The sequence below is a fragment of the Protomyctophum parallelum genome (genome assembly GCF_964188405.1).
Source record: "Protomyctophum parallelum genome assembly, chromosome: 17".
In the NCBI taxonomy this organism is placed as follows: domain Eukaryota; kingdom Metazoa; phylum Chordata; class Actinopteri; order Myctophiformes; family Myctophidae; genus Protomyctophum; species Protomyctophum parallelum.
Genome location: NC_139719.1, coordinates 23,243,528 through 23,256,757, shown reverse-complemented (window position 1 = coordinate 23,256,757; position 13,230 = coordinate 23,243,528). Strand labels below are relative to the sequence as shown.

At 43.3% G+C, this 13,230-nt stretch overlaps 1 protein-coding gene across 4 annotated transcripts; it reads left to right on the top strand.

Annotated features, from left to right (window-relative positions):
* Positions 1-1,134: 1,134 nt before the first annotated feature.
* On the top strand, positions 1,135-12,625 carry nfe2l1b (nfe2 like bZIP transcription factor 1b). 4 transcript variants are annotated; one of them, XM_083787922.1, is made up of 6 exons: positions 1,135-1,310; positions 2,462-3,299; positions 4,029-4,217; positions 7,931-8,020; positions 8,236-8,394; positions 9,040-12,625. In XM_083787922.1, the coding sequence occupies exons 2-6, from the start codon at positions 2,742-2,744 to the stop codon at positions 10,417-10,419; spliced, it is 2,376 nt and encodes a 791-aa protein (XP_083644048.1). In that variant the 5' UTR covers positions 1,135-1,310; positions 2,462-2,741; the 3' UTR covers positions 10,420-12,625. The 4 variants fall into 4 exon arrangements, with proteins under 4 accessions (XP_083644048.1, XP_083644045.1, XP_083644047.1 ...); XM_083787919.1 differs by having other exon boundaries at positions 1,136-1,310; positions 3,996-4,217; XM_083787921.1 differs by lacking the exon at positions 1,135-1,310 and adding an exon at positions 1,359-1,827 and having other exon boundaries at positions 3,996-4,217.
* The last annotated feature ends 605 nt before the right edge of the window (positions 12,626-13,230 follow it).

Below are 13,230 nucleotides of genomic sequence, written 5' to 3'. Positions count from 1 at the left end.
AGCGGTTTGTATAGGTACTTATAGTTCACGAATTCAGAATAACTTAAACTAAAAAAGGCCGTCAAACGCCGCAGATACGATGTTAGTGAGCATATTTATGTCCGCGTTCCAAAATTCCCATAGGAAAATATAGTTATGAACAGGGACCCTACAATAAAGCGACATCAACATTTCAGAAAAGCTTTATGGAGGGTTCCGAGAGGGGCTATGCAACTGCCATTGGGGAAAATTGTTGCAAAGGTTTTGCATTGGTGTGGAATTGGACTGGCCTTTAGATTAATGCCCCGTACAGATTCCCTCTAGCAGAGGGACAAATTCACACAACTTCAAAACCTCTTTATCCCTGAAAAAAGTAAGTAAAATGCATGTAATAGGCCTATATATATTTTTGTGATCATTAGAATGTCTAGAAGATGTATTATTTATTATTGTGAAAGATATCCCCGAAATATAAATTATTAATTCTTATTTTAATAATTATTATAAATGTGCATAACATTTGCATATATTTTTTTAACATAATTTTCTCTGCAAAGTCCTAGTAGTACAATTAGTAGTAACGTTGATATCTCTTTTTTGCAAGTAGAAATATATCCGGGTCTTACAGTTAAACATGAATCTAGATCATGACAAAAGGAACACTTGTACGTATGAAAGGTTTAGGAAACTAGGAAAGTAACATTTTGTTTGAGAGTCAGAGTGCAGATGTCATCATGTTTTGTTCCTTTTATGATTATCCAATCTTTTAGTTGTAATTAACTCCTAATCAGTAATCAATGACTTTGACTAGTCTATACTAGTAGTCTGATTGAGAAGTATGTGAGTGTATGTCTTCAGACTTCAGTCTGAAGTTCAGACTTTAAAAACAGCTGCCCAGCTGGCAACTGCACATGCATTGTGTGATTATGATTATTTGATAGTGTGATCAGTGATATTAAACCAGTATTATATTATTTAAGGCGGTGTATCCAAAAATATATGTAACATTTCTAGAGCCCCCTAGCTGTTACATAACAGTGTTTATTATTATCCAGGGAGTTTTGTGCGTGATGCAAGCTCGTGACTAGAATGTTCTACGCATGCTCAGTGTGAAAGCGTGGTTTTTGTGTCAAGCGCGGCGCTGCTAGGCTAGGCTAACTAGCTAGCAATTTTGCAAGTCATGGTGGTGGGCCATTCAGTGAGGAAAGGCTGAAGAATAAAATGTTGACCTGCTCCTTGGAGCTTTTAATAAAGCCTTTTTAATGGTGGTCTTGGGGGTAGTGGACTTGTGGGCATCTGGGCATGAAGACGCGTTTACAGAGCCGTCATGTGTAAGTATTGAAACCAGAGGTTTTCAATGGAAACATCTCGATAGCCGGCTCGCATCGGTTATTATGACAGCTGATCTGCAGTGTCGCTAACGTTAGCTGCCTCTGTGACAACATGGACAGTGATTATGGGCAACATAAGACCGATAACGTTATTTATAAGTGATTGAGACTTTACACGTTTGAAAGTTCATCAATAAATAATTGTAATAAAGCAAACACGCTGCATATAGCTTTGCGGTCTGTATTTATATACTTCTTCCTCGTTCTTTTTAATCACACTGTAACTGTCGCCTCTTTGCTATTGGTCGAATTTAGCTGGGATCCTGGGCCGTCATCGTGTCCCTGGACTCTGATTGGATGGCCCGGCTGTCAGTCACATTTCCCCCACTTGTTGCTAGGGAGATTGTTGATGCTAGCCACGGCGGAAGTAGTAGTCGGCCAAAATAATACCTGTCACTTTTGAGAGAACTTCAACAATTGTGTGCGTTGACAGATGTGGCAACAAAACATATGAGTGGTAATGTATGTTGTACAATAAGGCTGATGCTTTTGACTCATGGATTTCATTACGTGTTGTTGGCTAACTAGCGATAGTATAGGACAAAGACATGGGCGCAGTTGTTGTGAGGAGGGAGGAACCCTGCCAGCCAGCCAACGTTGTCGTTGGCAGTGTGTGTTCGCTGGCTAGGTAGCACAAGCTGCCCAGACTCCCTCATTCACCTTCAGCAAGCATGCATGCACTACAGTACAGATAGCTGGTTGGTTGGCCCGTCTGGGGTGGGGTGATGCCTTGTAGGTCTGTCTGTCTGTGTCTCCATCGTTTGGTTTGCTAAAATAGTCCAACATCTCTAGGCTACATTAAAAGGCGTTGAACTGTATGAAGTAGGACCGTACGAACCGTCATCAGTTGTCTGGTCTTGGGAGGATGCGGTGGATGGTTGATGTATAGCTAGCAAGTCGCTCTCTCTCTCTCTTTCGTGATATTAATACATTCTGTTAGGTCAGGGAGGGTGGCCAAGAGACTAACGTGCTGTAGAATTGAAAGAATGGGCCACAACTGGAGTAAGTGTTTCTGTGATCTTTATTGTACCAGAGTAATAACATGTCCTGTGTATCACAGCAATAACTTGTGCTTTCTTGGCTTTTCTCAGGCATGGGGGGATGAGGATCATATGAAGATCAATGCTTTTGGACGATTACTGGACTGTCAACAAAGTGGATACACTTTTGGATCTTAATCCCACTTAAAATTAACTGAACACTACGTAACATAAAGCCAAGGACCCTCTCCCTAAACCATTTTCACTAACTTCTTACTTTAATGTCTTTATCTCAGCTTTGCAGTATAAGTAGTGAACTTTTGCTGCACTGTAGTTTGCCCCGTTTTCGTTTTTGTTTTTTACTTTCACTTTTTGTTCCTTTTGTAAAGAAATGCTTTACCTGAAAAAGTACTTCACAGAGGGCCTGATTCAGTTCACCATCCTTCTGAGTCTCCTTGGGGTGCGGGTGGACGTTGACACCTATCTAAGCAGTCAGCTGCCCCCACTGAGAGAGATCATCCTGGGCCCGAGCTCAGCCTACACCCAGACCCAGTTTCACAACCTGCGCAACACGCTGGACGGCTATGGCATCCATCCCAAGAGTGTGGACCTCGACCATTTCTTTACCACCCGCCGGCTGTTGAACCAGGTGCGCCAGCTGGATCGCCTCTCCGTGCCCAGTCCCGAGCTCAGCACCTGGCTGGTGCACCGTGACACAGAGACTGTGGTGTCTGCAGCCAGCCAGTCCAGCCCCAGCATTACCCTGGACAATGGGGCCAGCCTAGAAGACGTGGACAACCCTGACGCTACCCCGGCCATGAGGGGAGGAGGTGGAGCGCCTGAATCCACCTACAACCTGAATGAAGCGGACGGCAGCCTGGGAGCCGTGGCCCCCGAGGGCTCCCAGGAGCAGGGCAACAGGGACGGCAACGATGACCTCACCAAAGAGGTACTGTCTGGAGCACGATCTCACGTTTACTCTGCCCAACACCAGCACAAGTAGAGGTCGAGCACTTGTTGTTTTGAGTGACAAATGAACGGGATTAGTGGGTATTCAAGTATTTTTGAATGAAATAATTTGAGTGTCAGCAAAGCATTCAATTCATTAACACACTAGTTACTTACTGGTTACTTAACGTAAATATTTTACTGTGCATTTGTTTTTTAATTCATCTAGACTTCTTCAGTTACAGTTCATTTTGCTTATCATGTGCTTTCTTCAACACTGTCACAGGGTTGGCACAGAGATGTAATGCATTAATTTGTCACACTAAGCCATTGTAAAGTCATGTAGGCCTACCGGCTGTGATTTGGGGTCACATGACTGCCGTGGCTAAGAGGTTATGCTATGGTTGCATCATCTGACCAGACTTCTGTTACATGATCTGCCGGTCTGTGATGCTAAAAGAAAACTGTAATGGAGGAATATTAATATGCAGTCATCTTCTTGGTGTAGAAAACAAACATAATAATTCCTAATTCCTAAAAGCAAATCCTCATGGTCATGCCCAAAATTATGCGAATTTCATTTGCACTTTTAAGTTGGCTGAAATGATTGATCTACTACTCGCCTCAGTTCTATTACCAATCACTTGTCTTTGTATTGCCAACGTTTCCTTATTGAGTCAGTGTGCTTATTTTCCAGGACATTGATTTGATTGACATCCTGTGGCGACAGGACATTGACCTTGGTGCGGGGCGAGAAGTGTTCAACTACAGCAACCGTCAGAAGGCGAGCGAGGAGGAGAAACCCAGCCCACAGGAGAGCAAGGAAAGGACAGAGGCACAGGAAAGCTGGAGGAACGGAGTGAACCTACAGGGGGCTCAGCCCGTAGACGGGGAGACGGGAGAGAGCATTCCAGAGCAGGTTGGTTGCCTGAAGAGACTGCCATGCATGAGCATCCCCTGAGTATCCCTCCAGTTAAATTTCAAAATAAAATCACAACCCTGTGTGAAGTGAGTGGTGCAATTCCATGTGGCGGTCCCCGGGAACTTCCAGACCCACAGGAACGAGCTCAGGGTCCCGGCCCGGTTCCGGCAAGCCGCCCCGTGTCAGAAACAGTCGAGAAATGACAGTTACTGTGTGGGGGTACCCCGGAACATCCAGACCCCCATGTACGCGGCCAGGCCGGTTCCGGCGAGCCGCCCTGCGTCCACAGTACTGTACTGTGTGTGTGTGTGTGTGTGTGTGTGTGTGTGTGTGTGTGTGTGTGTGTGTGTGTGTGTGTGTGTGTGTGTGTGTGTGTGTGTGTGTGTGTGTGTGTTAGGCTGCACAACAGTGGATTGGATGGAGCCCGCACACCATAGGTACTAGCAAGACGTTCTTTATTTAAATACTGACAACGTTTCGATCTGTTTGATCTTCATCAGGTCATGTGAGCATACACACAAGTTTGTACATTTATAATAAGGGAGTGCCCCCATTACCCAATCAAAAACCACATTTTGGTGCCCCTCCCATCACTTCAGGTGTGACACGTCAACCCTGAGTGAGTGTGTGGGGACCCAGACATATTGATGTGAATATAGTCTGTTCAGAAGTTTTAGTGCACTAGTTAAAAACATTTTAAAACCATTTTTTTTTAAAACATACATGTATGTCTATATTCAAATTCATCTGTACATCAAATAAAGATCCCACATGTCCTATACTAGGTCTGTGGGCTTAATTTCCATTTCCAATGTTATTTCTATTTGTTGCATTGTTCTCCTTTTGTAGGGTAAAACTTTGCAAAAAACTGAAAAACAGGAAAATACTGATGCAGATACATAAATACCTATGGTGTGCGGGCTCCATCCAATCCACTGAAATTTCTTTTAGCCCAGCACCCAGCCTGTCGATGTGCGTATTCTACGTCAGGCTGCACAACAGTGACACATGGTGATGAAAACCAACAAGCCAGCCAGGGACCATGGGACACAGCCAGAGACACACAAAAGCTCCGTATAGGAGTGGTTGCACCACTCAAAAATGAAAGGGCATAGTGTCGAGGAAGCAGTCTCAAACAATTGCAATTAGACATTTGCAGTCATGAACATCATATGATAACTGCAAATGTACACCCCACCCTGACAAGTGGTGACAGCCTTAACACACATAAGCCTATATGCCCAGAAATAAAGATGCCAGGGTTAAGTGGTTAAATGCCCTCAGAGTTTGAAGACATTCGAGGGCCATCCAATTGCTAATCTAGATTAGCATGTTGTCATCATCATCATTTTTCGACCGCAGTCGAGATCATGGATTTCACAATGCCACGCCAGACTTCCCGGTCCTTCATTACCATCCCCAGTTCCTGCTTACTGATGCATGTGTCCCTAGCGATGACATCAGAGTACGACAGTTTTCTACCTCTGGTCTGCTTTGAGGCAGGGCTCCAGCTCTGTAGCAGTAGCCGGCAAACTGTGTTCTTCTGAATTGGACTAGTGAAGAAACACGGGGTTTGCCATATAGGTTGCCATATATTAGATCAGTCGATGGGTGGCTCTTCCAAGACAGATCATTAGAAGGTGGGTGTAAGTGCCATCCAACCGTTTCTCTTGTTTCTTTGAAAGTGTCCATGTCTCAGAGCCATAGAGTAGAATCGGCTCGACGGTCGTCCTAAATATAGCATGTTGTTCATATAGTGGTAAATGAATCCTCATCATACTCCAGACAGACTCACCCCTTCATTCTAGTTTGGTGAATTCACACTTTCATTTGGCAATGAACTGACCTGCAATGACATTTGTAGCACTGTGTTAGGTGGTAAAAGATCACGCTATAAAATGACTGGTAAAAGTGAAAGATGCCCGTTAAAATTAGGGGTCTAGTCTACTGATACGTTTTTAAGGACCTATATCGATTATTGTGTCTGCCAATAATAATATAGAGATGGTCTGGGAACCTGAATGTCTCTGGTTTTCCCCCCGGTCCACCCAGTGTATACCGGTATGTGTTAAAGTTTCCCTGAGCAAGACACTTAACCCTAACTGTTCCCCGGGCACTGTATTAATAGCACCTAGTGCTCCTTATAGTTAGGATGGGTAAATCCAGAGGACAAATTTCATGTGTGTGCAAAATGTATACATACAGTGGCCAAAATACAACTAAGGAGTGGGGACTAAATAATGATAGTTTAATTAAGACTGACTGTAAAGCTATGTCTTAGTTATCAGTCTTTTTCAAACTGGCACAGCTAAATAAACAGTTATAAACATTACTGTAATCAGTAACATGAATTTGAGTCAGTAATGCCTTGTTGCAGTGTGCAATGGAGAGTTTGAATCGCAGAGTTGAAGAAATCTAAACATGTTCATTCAGTCGGTGAACCACCTGCTCCATTGCTGTGATTGACGGAGAAACACCTAACCCATATTTCACTAGGAAATACGTCCCGATAATGGTGATGGTCGCGAAAAGCCATTTCAGCTGACAGCCGGTCTTTAAATACTGGAAAACAGAACAATTCTGCATTCAAACCAGGGTCAGCGTTGTGGACTACAGCCTTAGGCATAGTTATAGAGTATGCATGCACTGATAAAAGTCTCTTTTGATTCTTAAGTACATTTAATAGATGATTATTAACAGCATTTATTCTTCTCGGATCCACTGGGGCATCTGTATGTTTCACAGTATTGAAAATCATCCCCTGGTATACTGTACCTTGATACTGCCCAAGCCTAATCAAAAGAAATCATCTGTTATTAAATGTACTTAAGAATAATTCATAACTATTAATTATTAAAACAGACCTCTCTCTGGGTGTTGTGAATTTGTATTGTACAGGCTTACAGATGAAAGTGCTCAAATGAACAGAAATTAATTTGGAAGGCGAATTTGAGAATGCTGAAATGTCATTCCCTCATGGCAGACAAAGGCAACATTTCAGCACATAAGAATTAATCCTCACTTCAACAAATGTAAACATACGGTATGATACAATATCTGAAGACACAGAAGATGCAAACTAACATAGTCAAGTAAAATAGCAATCCTCATGTAAAAAGTACTTACGGTATGTACAGAAGTGATGCAGTTTTACTTATAGGGCACTTTGTCTGAGGGCACTTTGGTAGAGGTTTGGGTTGTGTAGTACTTACCTTGCATTGATGTAACTCCAAAGGTGTGCAAGAAACAATTGAAATGACTGACAAGAACATCACCAAGCCAGTACCATACATGTAAAATGTAAACTTCCTGTTGATTTTACCATTTGAAGATCCGGATCCAGTCCGGGTTTTCTTCCTAATAGCAACTAACAAAAACAGTGTCCTTTTTCAAGTAGATGCAGATTTCAATTATGTTACACATGGAATTACTAACAAGCAGATGTGTATAAAAGTGCTATAAGACTGACAGGAGGAAATGGGGAGAGAGATGGGGAGTGACTCCCAGCAAAGGTCGTCGGGATTTGAACCCACAACACACATTTGCAGCCTAGATGCCTGGACCGCTACACCAGCGGCCCTGGCTACACTTACTCAACCTTTAAGAATAAGATATTATGCCTTTTTAGTTGTCAACCAATTTGCCATTATAGTTTATCTCACACAGTCCTTAATTTTTAATCTTAGACCTGTCCTTTATTGTTCCCACAGCTGACAGGCAATGGCTCCCAAACATCATTATCTCTCCAAGAATGTCTAAGGCTGCTGGAGGCCACCTTCCCTTTTGGAGAGGAGGCGGAGGTAAAGAACTTCTGTTGGTTCTGCCGGTATGCATGACTGTAATGGAATAGATCACTGGGGCAACATACACATACTCGGTATAATCCTCACATTTACACTCTCAGGGTTAAAGTAACACACTTTAGGGCTCATAGTTAAATCTAAAGTGTGGTGGAATGTCATGCTTTGTAGCCGTGCCCGTGGTCATCCTAATGTTTGTGAATGGCCTTCATTAGTTTCCAGCTCCAGTGGTCACCCCAGAGATTGGTGTCCCCAATGAAGAAGCTCCCTCTACATCTCAGAGCCTCCCCCTTGCTCCGCCACTGCCCCAGCCAGAACCACAGCTGGACTTAGAGCAGCAGTGGCAGGACATCATGGCTATCATGGAGCTGCAGGTATGTGTCATTATTATGTCTCAGTGAAGGACTGGGGTGAATTAATCTTCTGGTCAAAATGGGAGTCACATTAATAAATGTATCTAATAATAATTATTTACTTTTCATCCATCATTAATGATCAGCCTTTTCATTGAAAAATGTATCTAACCTTTATGGCAAAAGGCTATCTACTTAATGTTTAAATTGAATGAAATACATAGGACTGTCCGTTTTTCTAACCCTTACAGTGATGTAAGTAGGTTTTCAATATAAAGGGTCCCGGGTCCCAGGGGTGGTCTTTTAGATGGGCCCCAGCCAGGGACATTTTATGAGTCCTAGTCCTACTTAAATGACAGTACTCAGTACAGTATTCCATCCCAGGACCCCCGGAGGGTAGCATGATTGCATCCTTTCTCAAGTTAGTGAGTCTAAGGATGCAGGCCATTAGCATCACTGCCCTTACATTGATTACCCTTACTGGTTTTGGGATAAATGTAAATGTAGAGACAAACACACTTAAGTAAGAACATATCGAACCTCTATTATAGTTGAGTAATACTGAAAATGTACATGAGGGAGCATTTTTAGTACCAACCTAAATATTAATGTCTTAATATTGGGGAAGTGTTATATGACCACTAACCCAAATCATTGTGTTTGAAGGCAATGGAGGTGAACAACAGCTCTAACACCAGTCCCGGCAGTGCTAATGGCACTAGTGGGCCAGTGGATCCCAATACCATGGGAAGTTTTGGACTTTCTTCTCGCTCCACACTTATAAACCAGGACGTCAGCCTTCACCAAGCCTCACTCCCCAGCTGCAGCCAAGACTTCCCCATACTATTCAACCCCCAGGCGGATTCCATCAGCCTCACCCCAAGGCCTGCCATGTGCAGACTGTCGTCCAGCAACTCCTCCAACGTCAACTCCACATTTGGATCTACCAATCTGACCGGCCTCTTTCTCCCGCCACTCATGAACGGCACTAGTAACAACGTCACCTCCGCCGCCCCCATACTACCTGATCCCTTCAGCACCTTGCTGGAGGAGTCCATGCTGGACGAGATCAGCCTGCTGGACCTTGCCATGGAGGAGGGCTTCAGCCAGGCTCAGGCCTCCCAGCTGGAGGATGAGTTGGACTCGGATTCGGGCCTCTCGCTGGACTCCAGCCACAGCCCTGCCTCCCCGAGCAGCTCAGAGACCTCCTGCTCCTCGGCAGCATCCTCCTCCTCCACCTCTGCGACCTTCTCGGAGGAAGGAGCCGTGGGCTACAGCACCGACAGCGAGGTGACCACCGCAGACACGGAAGAAGGTGCCGTTGGGGGCTACCAGCCTGGCTACAGTAAACTCTGCCGTATGAGCTATCAGGACCCCTCCCAGTTCCATGGTCTGCCTCAGCTGGACAGCATCGGCCACAATCACACCTACAATCTGCCACTTTCCTCCCCCTTCTCTGAACACCCGGAGCTCCCCATCTCGTCCAGCAAGAAAACCGTCCGGGACAAACATCACTCTAAGTTCCAGCCCACACAGGACCTGCTCGACAAGCAGTCCAGCCGCGACGAGCGCCGGGCGCGATCTATGAAGATCCCGTTCACCAACGAAAAGATCATCAACCTACCCGTGGAGGAGTTCAACGAGCTCCTGGCCAAACACCACCTGAGCGAAGGCCAGTTGGCCCTTATTCGTGACATCCGCCGCCGCGGGAAAAACAAGATGGCAGCCCAGAACTGTCGCAAGCGCAAGTTGGACACCATCCTCAACTTGGAGCAGGGCGTCCATGACCTGCGGCGGGACAAGGCCCGCCTGCTGAAGGAGAAGATGGAGTTCATCCGCACCATTCGGCAGATGAAGCAGAAGATGCAGAGCGTCTATCAGGAGGTGTTCGCCCAGCTGAGGGACGAGGAGGGCCGGCCCTACCCGCCCAGCGAGTACTCCCTCCAGTACAGCTCTGACGGCAGCGTGCTCGTCATGCCCCGGAACATGGCAGCTGCCGAGCAGAATCGCAAGCCAGAGAAAAAACAAAAGGACAAGAAGAAGTGAGGGTAGGCGGGGAGTGCTGCTGTTAATTCTTTCAATTTGCTAAATCAATAGAAAGATTTCTGCAGTTGCAAGAGAGATGTCCTTTTTTTCTTTGAGAAGATTCTGGTGAGAAGAAAAATAGCGTTGTCGACTACTCTTCCTGCATTAGTTTTTGTTTCCCCCACACTTTTCTTTGTGTTCCTGCATTTTTTCCTGGATACAACTTTGAAAACAGAAGAAGCTCTTCATTTGAGTACTGGTATTTCATTACTTTGGTGAAAAAAGGAACAAGGAAACAGAAGGGTTTGAAAGGACTTGAATGAGCTATTTGAAGAAAATAAAAAGATGGGCTCTAGATCCTTTGGCACTGATCCACAGAGATGGAAGTCGTTGTCCAGACAAGTGAAAGGACTAGTGTCAAGAGAAATGGGAGTATAAAAGACAGACATTGTCAGCAAAATATGGCTGGAACACCTATGCATTGGTCAAGATTAAAAAAGGACTGTTAGATCACTTTGCACCCTGGAAACTTGCCAGCGATCTTCAGTCACTGAGGCTTGTAAATGTCCAAAACCTTGTTTAGGCACAGAAGGATCATCTACAGCTTCTGAGAGTTTAGATACCAAAGGCTAAAAATGAAGTCCATTTTAGGAAATGCCATTTTAACACCAATACTAACCAAAGGTTGTATGGTGCACTTCACCTGCTCTCTAGGCATTGTAGGCAACGATCTGAAAGCTCCAACACCACACTCTAAATGCAGTGTTTACATTGCAAAAGTCCTAATGATTTTTTTTTGTTTTTGAATCAAAGAAAATGTAAAAGACTTTGAGTTTAGAGGGCCTACTGAGATTGGGATTTGACGCGTGTACAAGTAAGATGCTGGAGGGAGAAATAGGCAGTGGTTGAGTGTGTATTCTTGGGCTGGCCGTTGACGAGAGGCCTAAAAGTGGGAGATTGACGAGAAGAGCAGATGGACATTTTAGGAAGGAGGCACACCGCATTAGAAACCGTATCGGCTTCCGTATACTAATACATAGCACTGTAATTTGTCTTTCAAAGGCTTGGCTATATGCATTTCGCTGTGTCTCTTTTGCTATTCCTCTGCTGCAGGTTTTAAGACGGAAGATGCGATTGGCGAGGCTCTCAAAATGTTCATAATCTATAGTATAAGCAAAGTTATAGGTCTATCCACATCAGCATTATATAAAGAGGCTACACCCCCTTTTTGTTAATCTGAACTCTATTGTGCTGAGCCTGTAATCACATTTTAGGAATGCAAATGGTTGAAGGAATACAAAACACTAACTGATGGCCGGGCTAGCAACTATAGATTGTACTGTATGAAGACTACTGGATCTTGATTGACATCATGTGTTGTGATCTGGTTTGTTCTCTTTATGGTGACTGGGTTCTGAGCAATGTTGTAGCAATAGCCCATGAAAGTAACTTATTTGCCAATATCATCCTACTGATAGTTACCAGAGGCAATTGAAGATTCAGTCGATTTTTAACTGCTGAAAGCCAAGCTGTTGGCTAAAATATTTAAGTCAAAACCTTTGTGTTGCTAAAGAAGTACGCCAAGTTTATTTAAATGAGTGAACTGACAAACAACAGAATGTGTGTGGTGGACACTTTGTTTTGAATGCCTTTATTTCACAAGCACATATCTTGAATTAAAGGTTTTGAGAATTAATTACTTTTCTCAAAGTAGAAGTGCTATTACTCGTTTTGTGTTTTTGAATGAAGTCTGTCAGTAAATGTATGTTACCCCACTGGAATAATTAGGATGTTTTCAGCTCAGACAGCTGTTAATTTAATATATTTGAGAACGTGGCTGAAAAATGAGAATTTGCAGCATTAAAATAAGATCTGTCATACATTTCAGTTTTGAAAGGAGACATTGTGTTATTAAAAGTCCTGTAATTCGGCATGGTATTCAGGCATGGATCTCAGTTCAATTGGAAACATTAATTTCAGTGCAATACCAAGTAAGTTACTAATACTACTACTATCTTAGTGCACTGCTTTTGTCTGTCTAATGTAAATATTTTCATGTTTACTGTTTGTCATTTTTTCTGTCGTCTGTCCAATCAATGTCTCCAACTTCTCACACCCTGCTTTCAGTTTGGATGTATTTTTCTCTCCTAGTTTTAATTTGAATTATTTGCTGGCAATCTGGGATTGTTTTTATTGATTAATAAAGTGTTTTTATTTTCAACTGTGACTGTGTTTTGCTGTCATCAATAATGAATTTGAAGTGTATTTGTTGCTGGGAGGAAACTACCGATCTCATTTTTATTTTGTTGCATAAATCAGTGCTATTGAACACCCATTATGTCTGTGTGTTGGTTAAAACGATATTGAACCAATGAAAAGTAGTAAAGAGTTCTTCGGACAAAACCTCAACTCCATTGCACCCTCAGTGTCTACTCCACCACCTCTCCCCCTCATGCAAGTATTGTATAAAGTCACAACACCAACTTTGATGAAGCAGTATTGCTTTGTTTTCAAAATAAGGTTTTCTTCATTTCCTGAAAAATTTAGATTTTTTCATTCTGAAAAATTAACATTTGAGTTTGTTTCTTCAACAGAGATTTAGATCTCCAAGTTATTCACCTGTAAAGTGTAAACGTAAAAGTATGTTTTAGCAACTTCTATTTGACAGGATTGAGGTGTGGCCAATTATGACATTGTCTTAGTGTTACGAACATTTGTGTTTGAGAGATGACCATCTTGAGAACAATTCGATATTAAAGCTGAGCTCATGTCTCTCTTCCACAATTCACACATTCTACACCATCTCACTGTAGCTAAAATAATATATTGTTA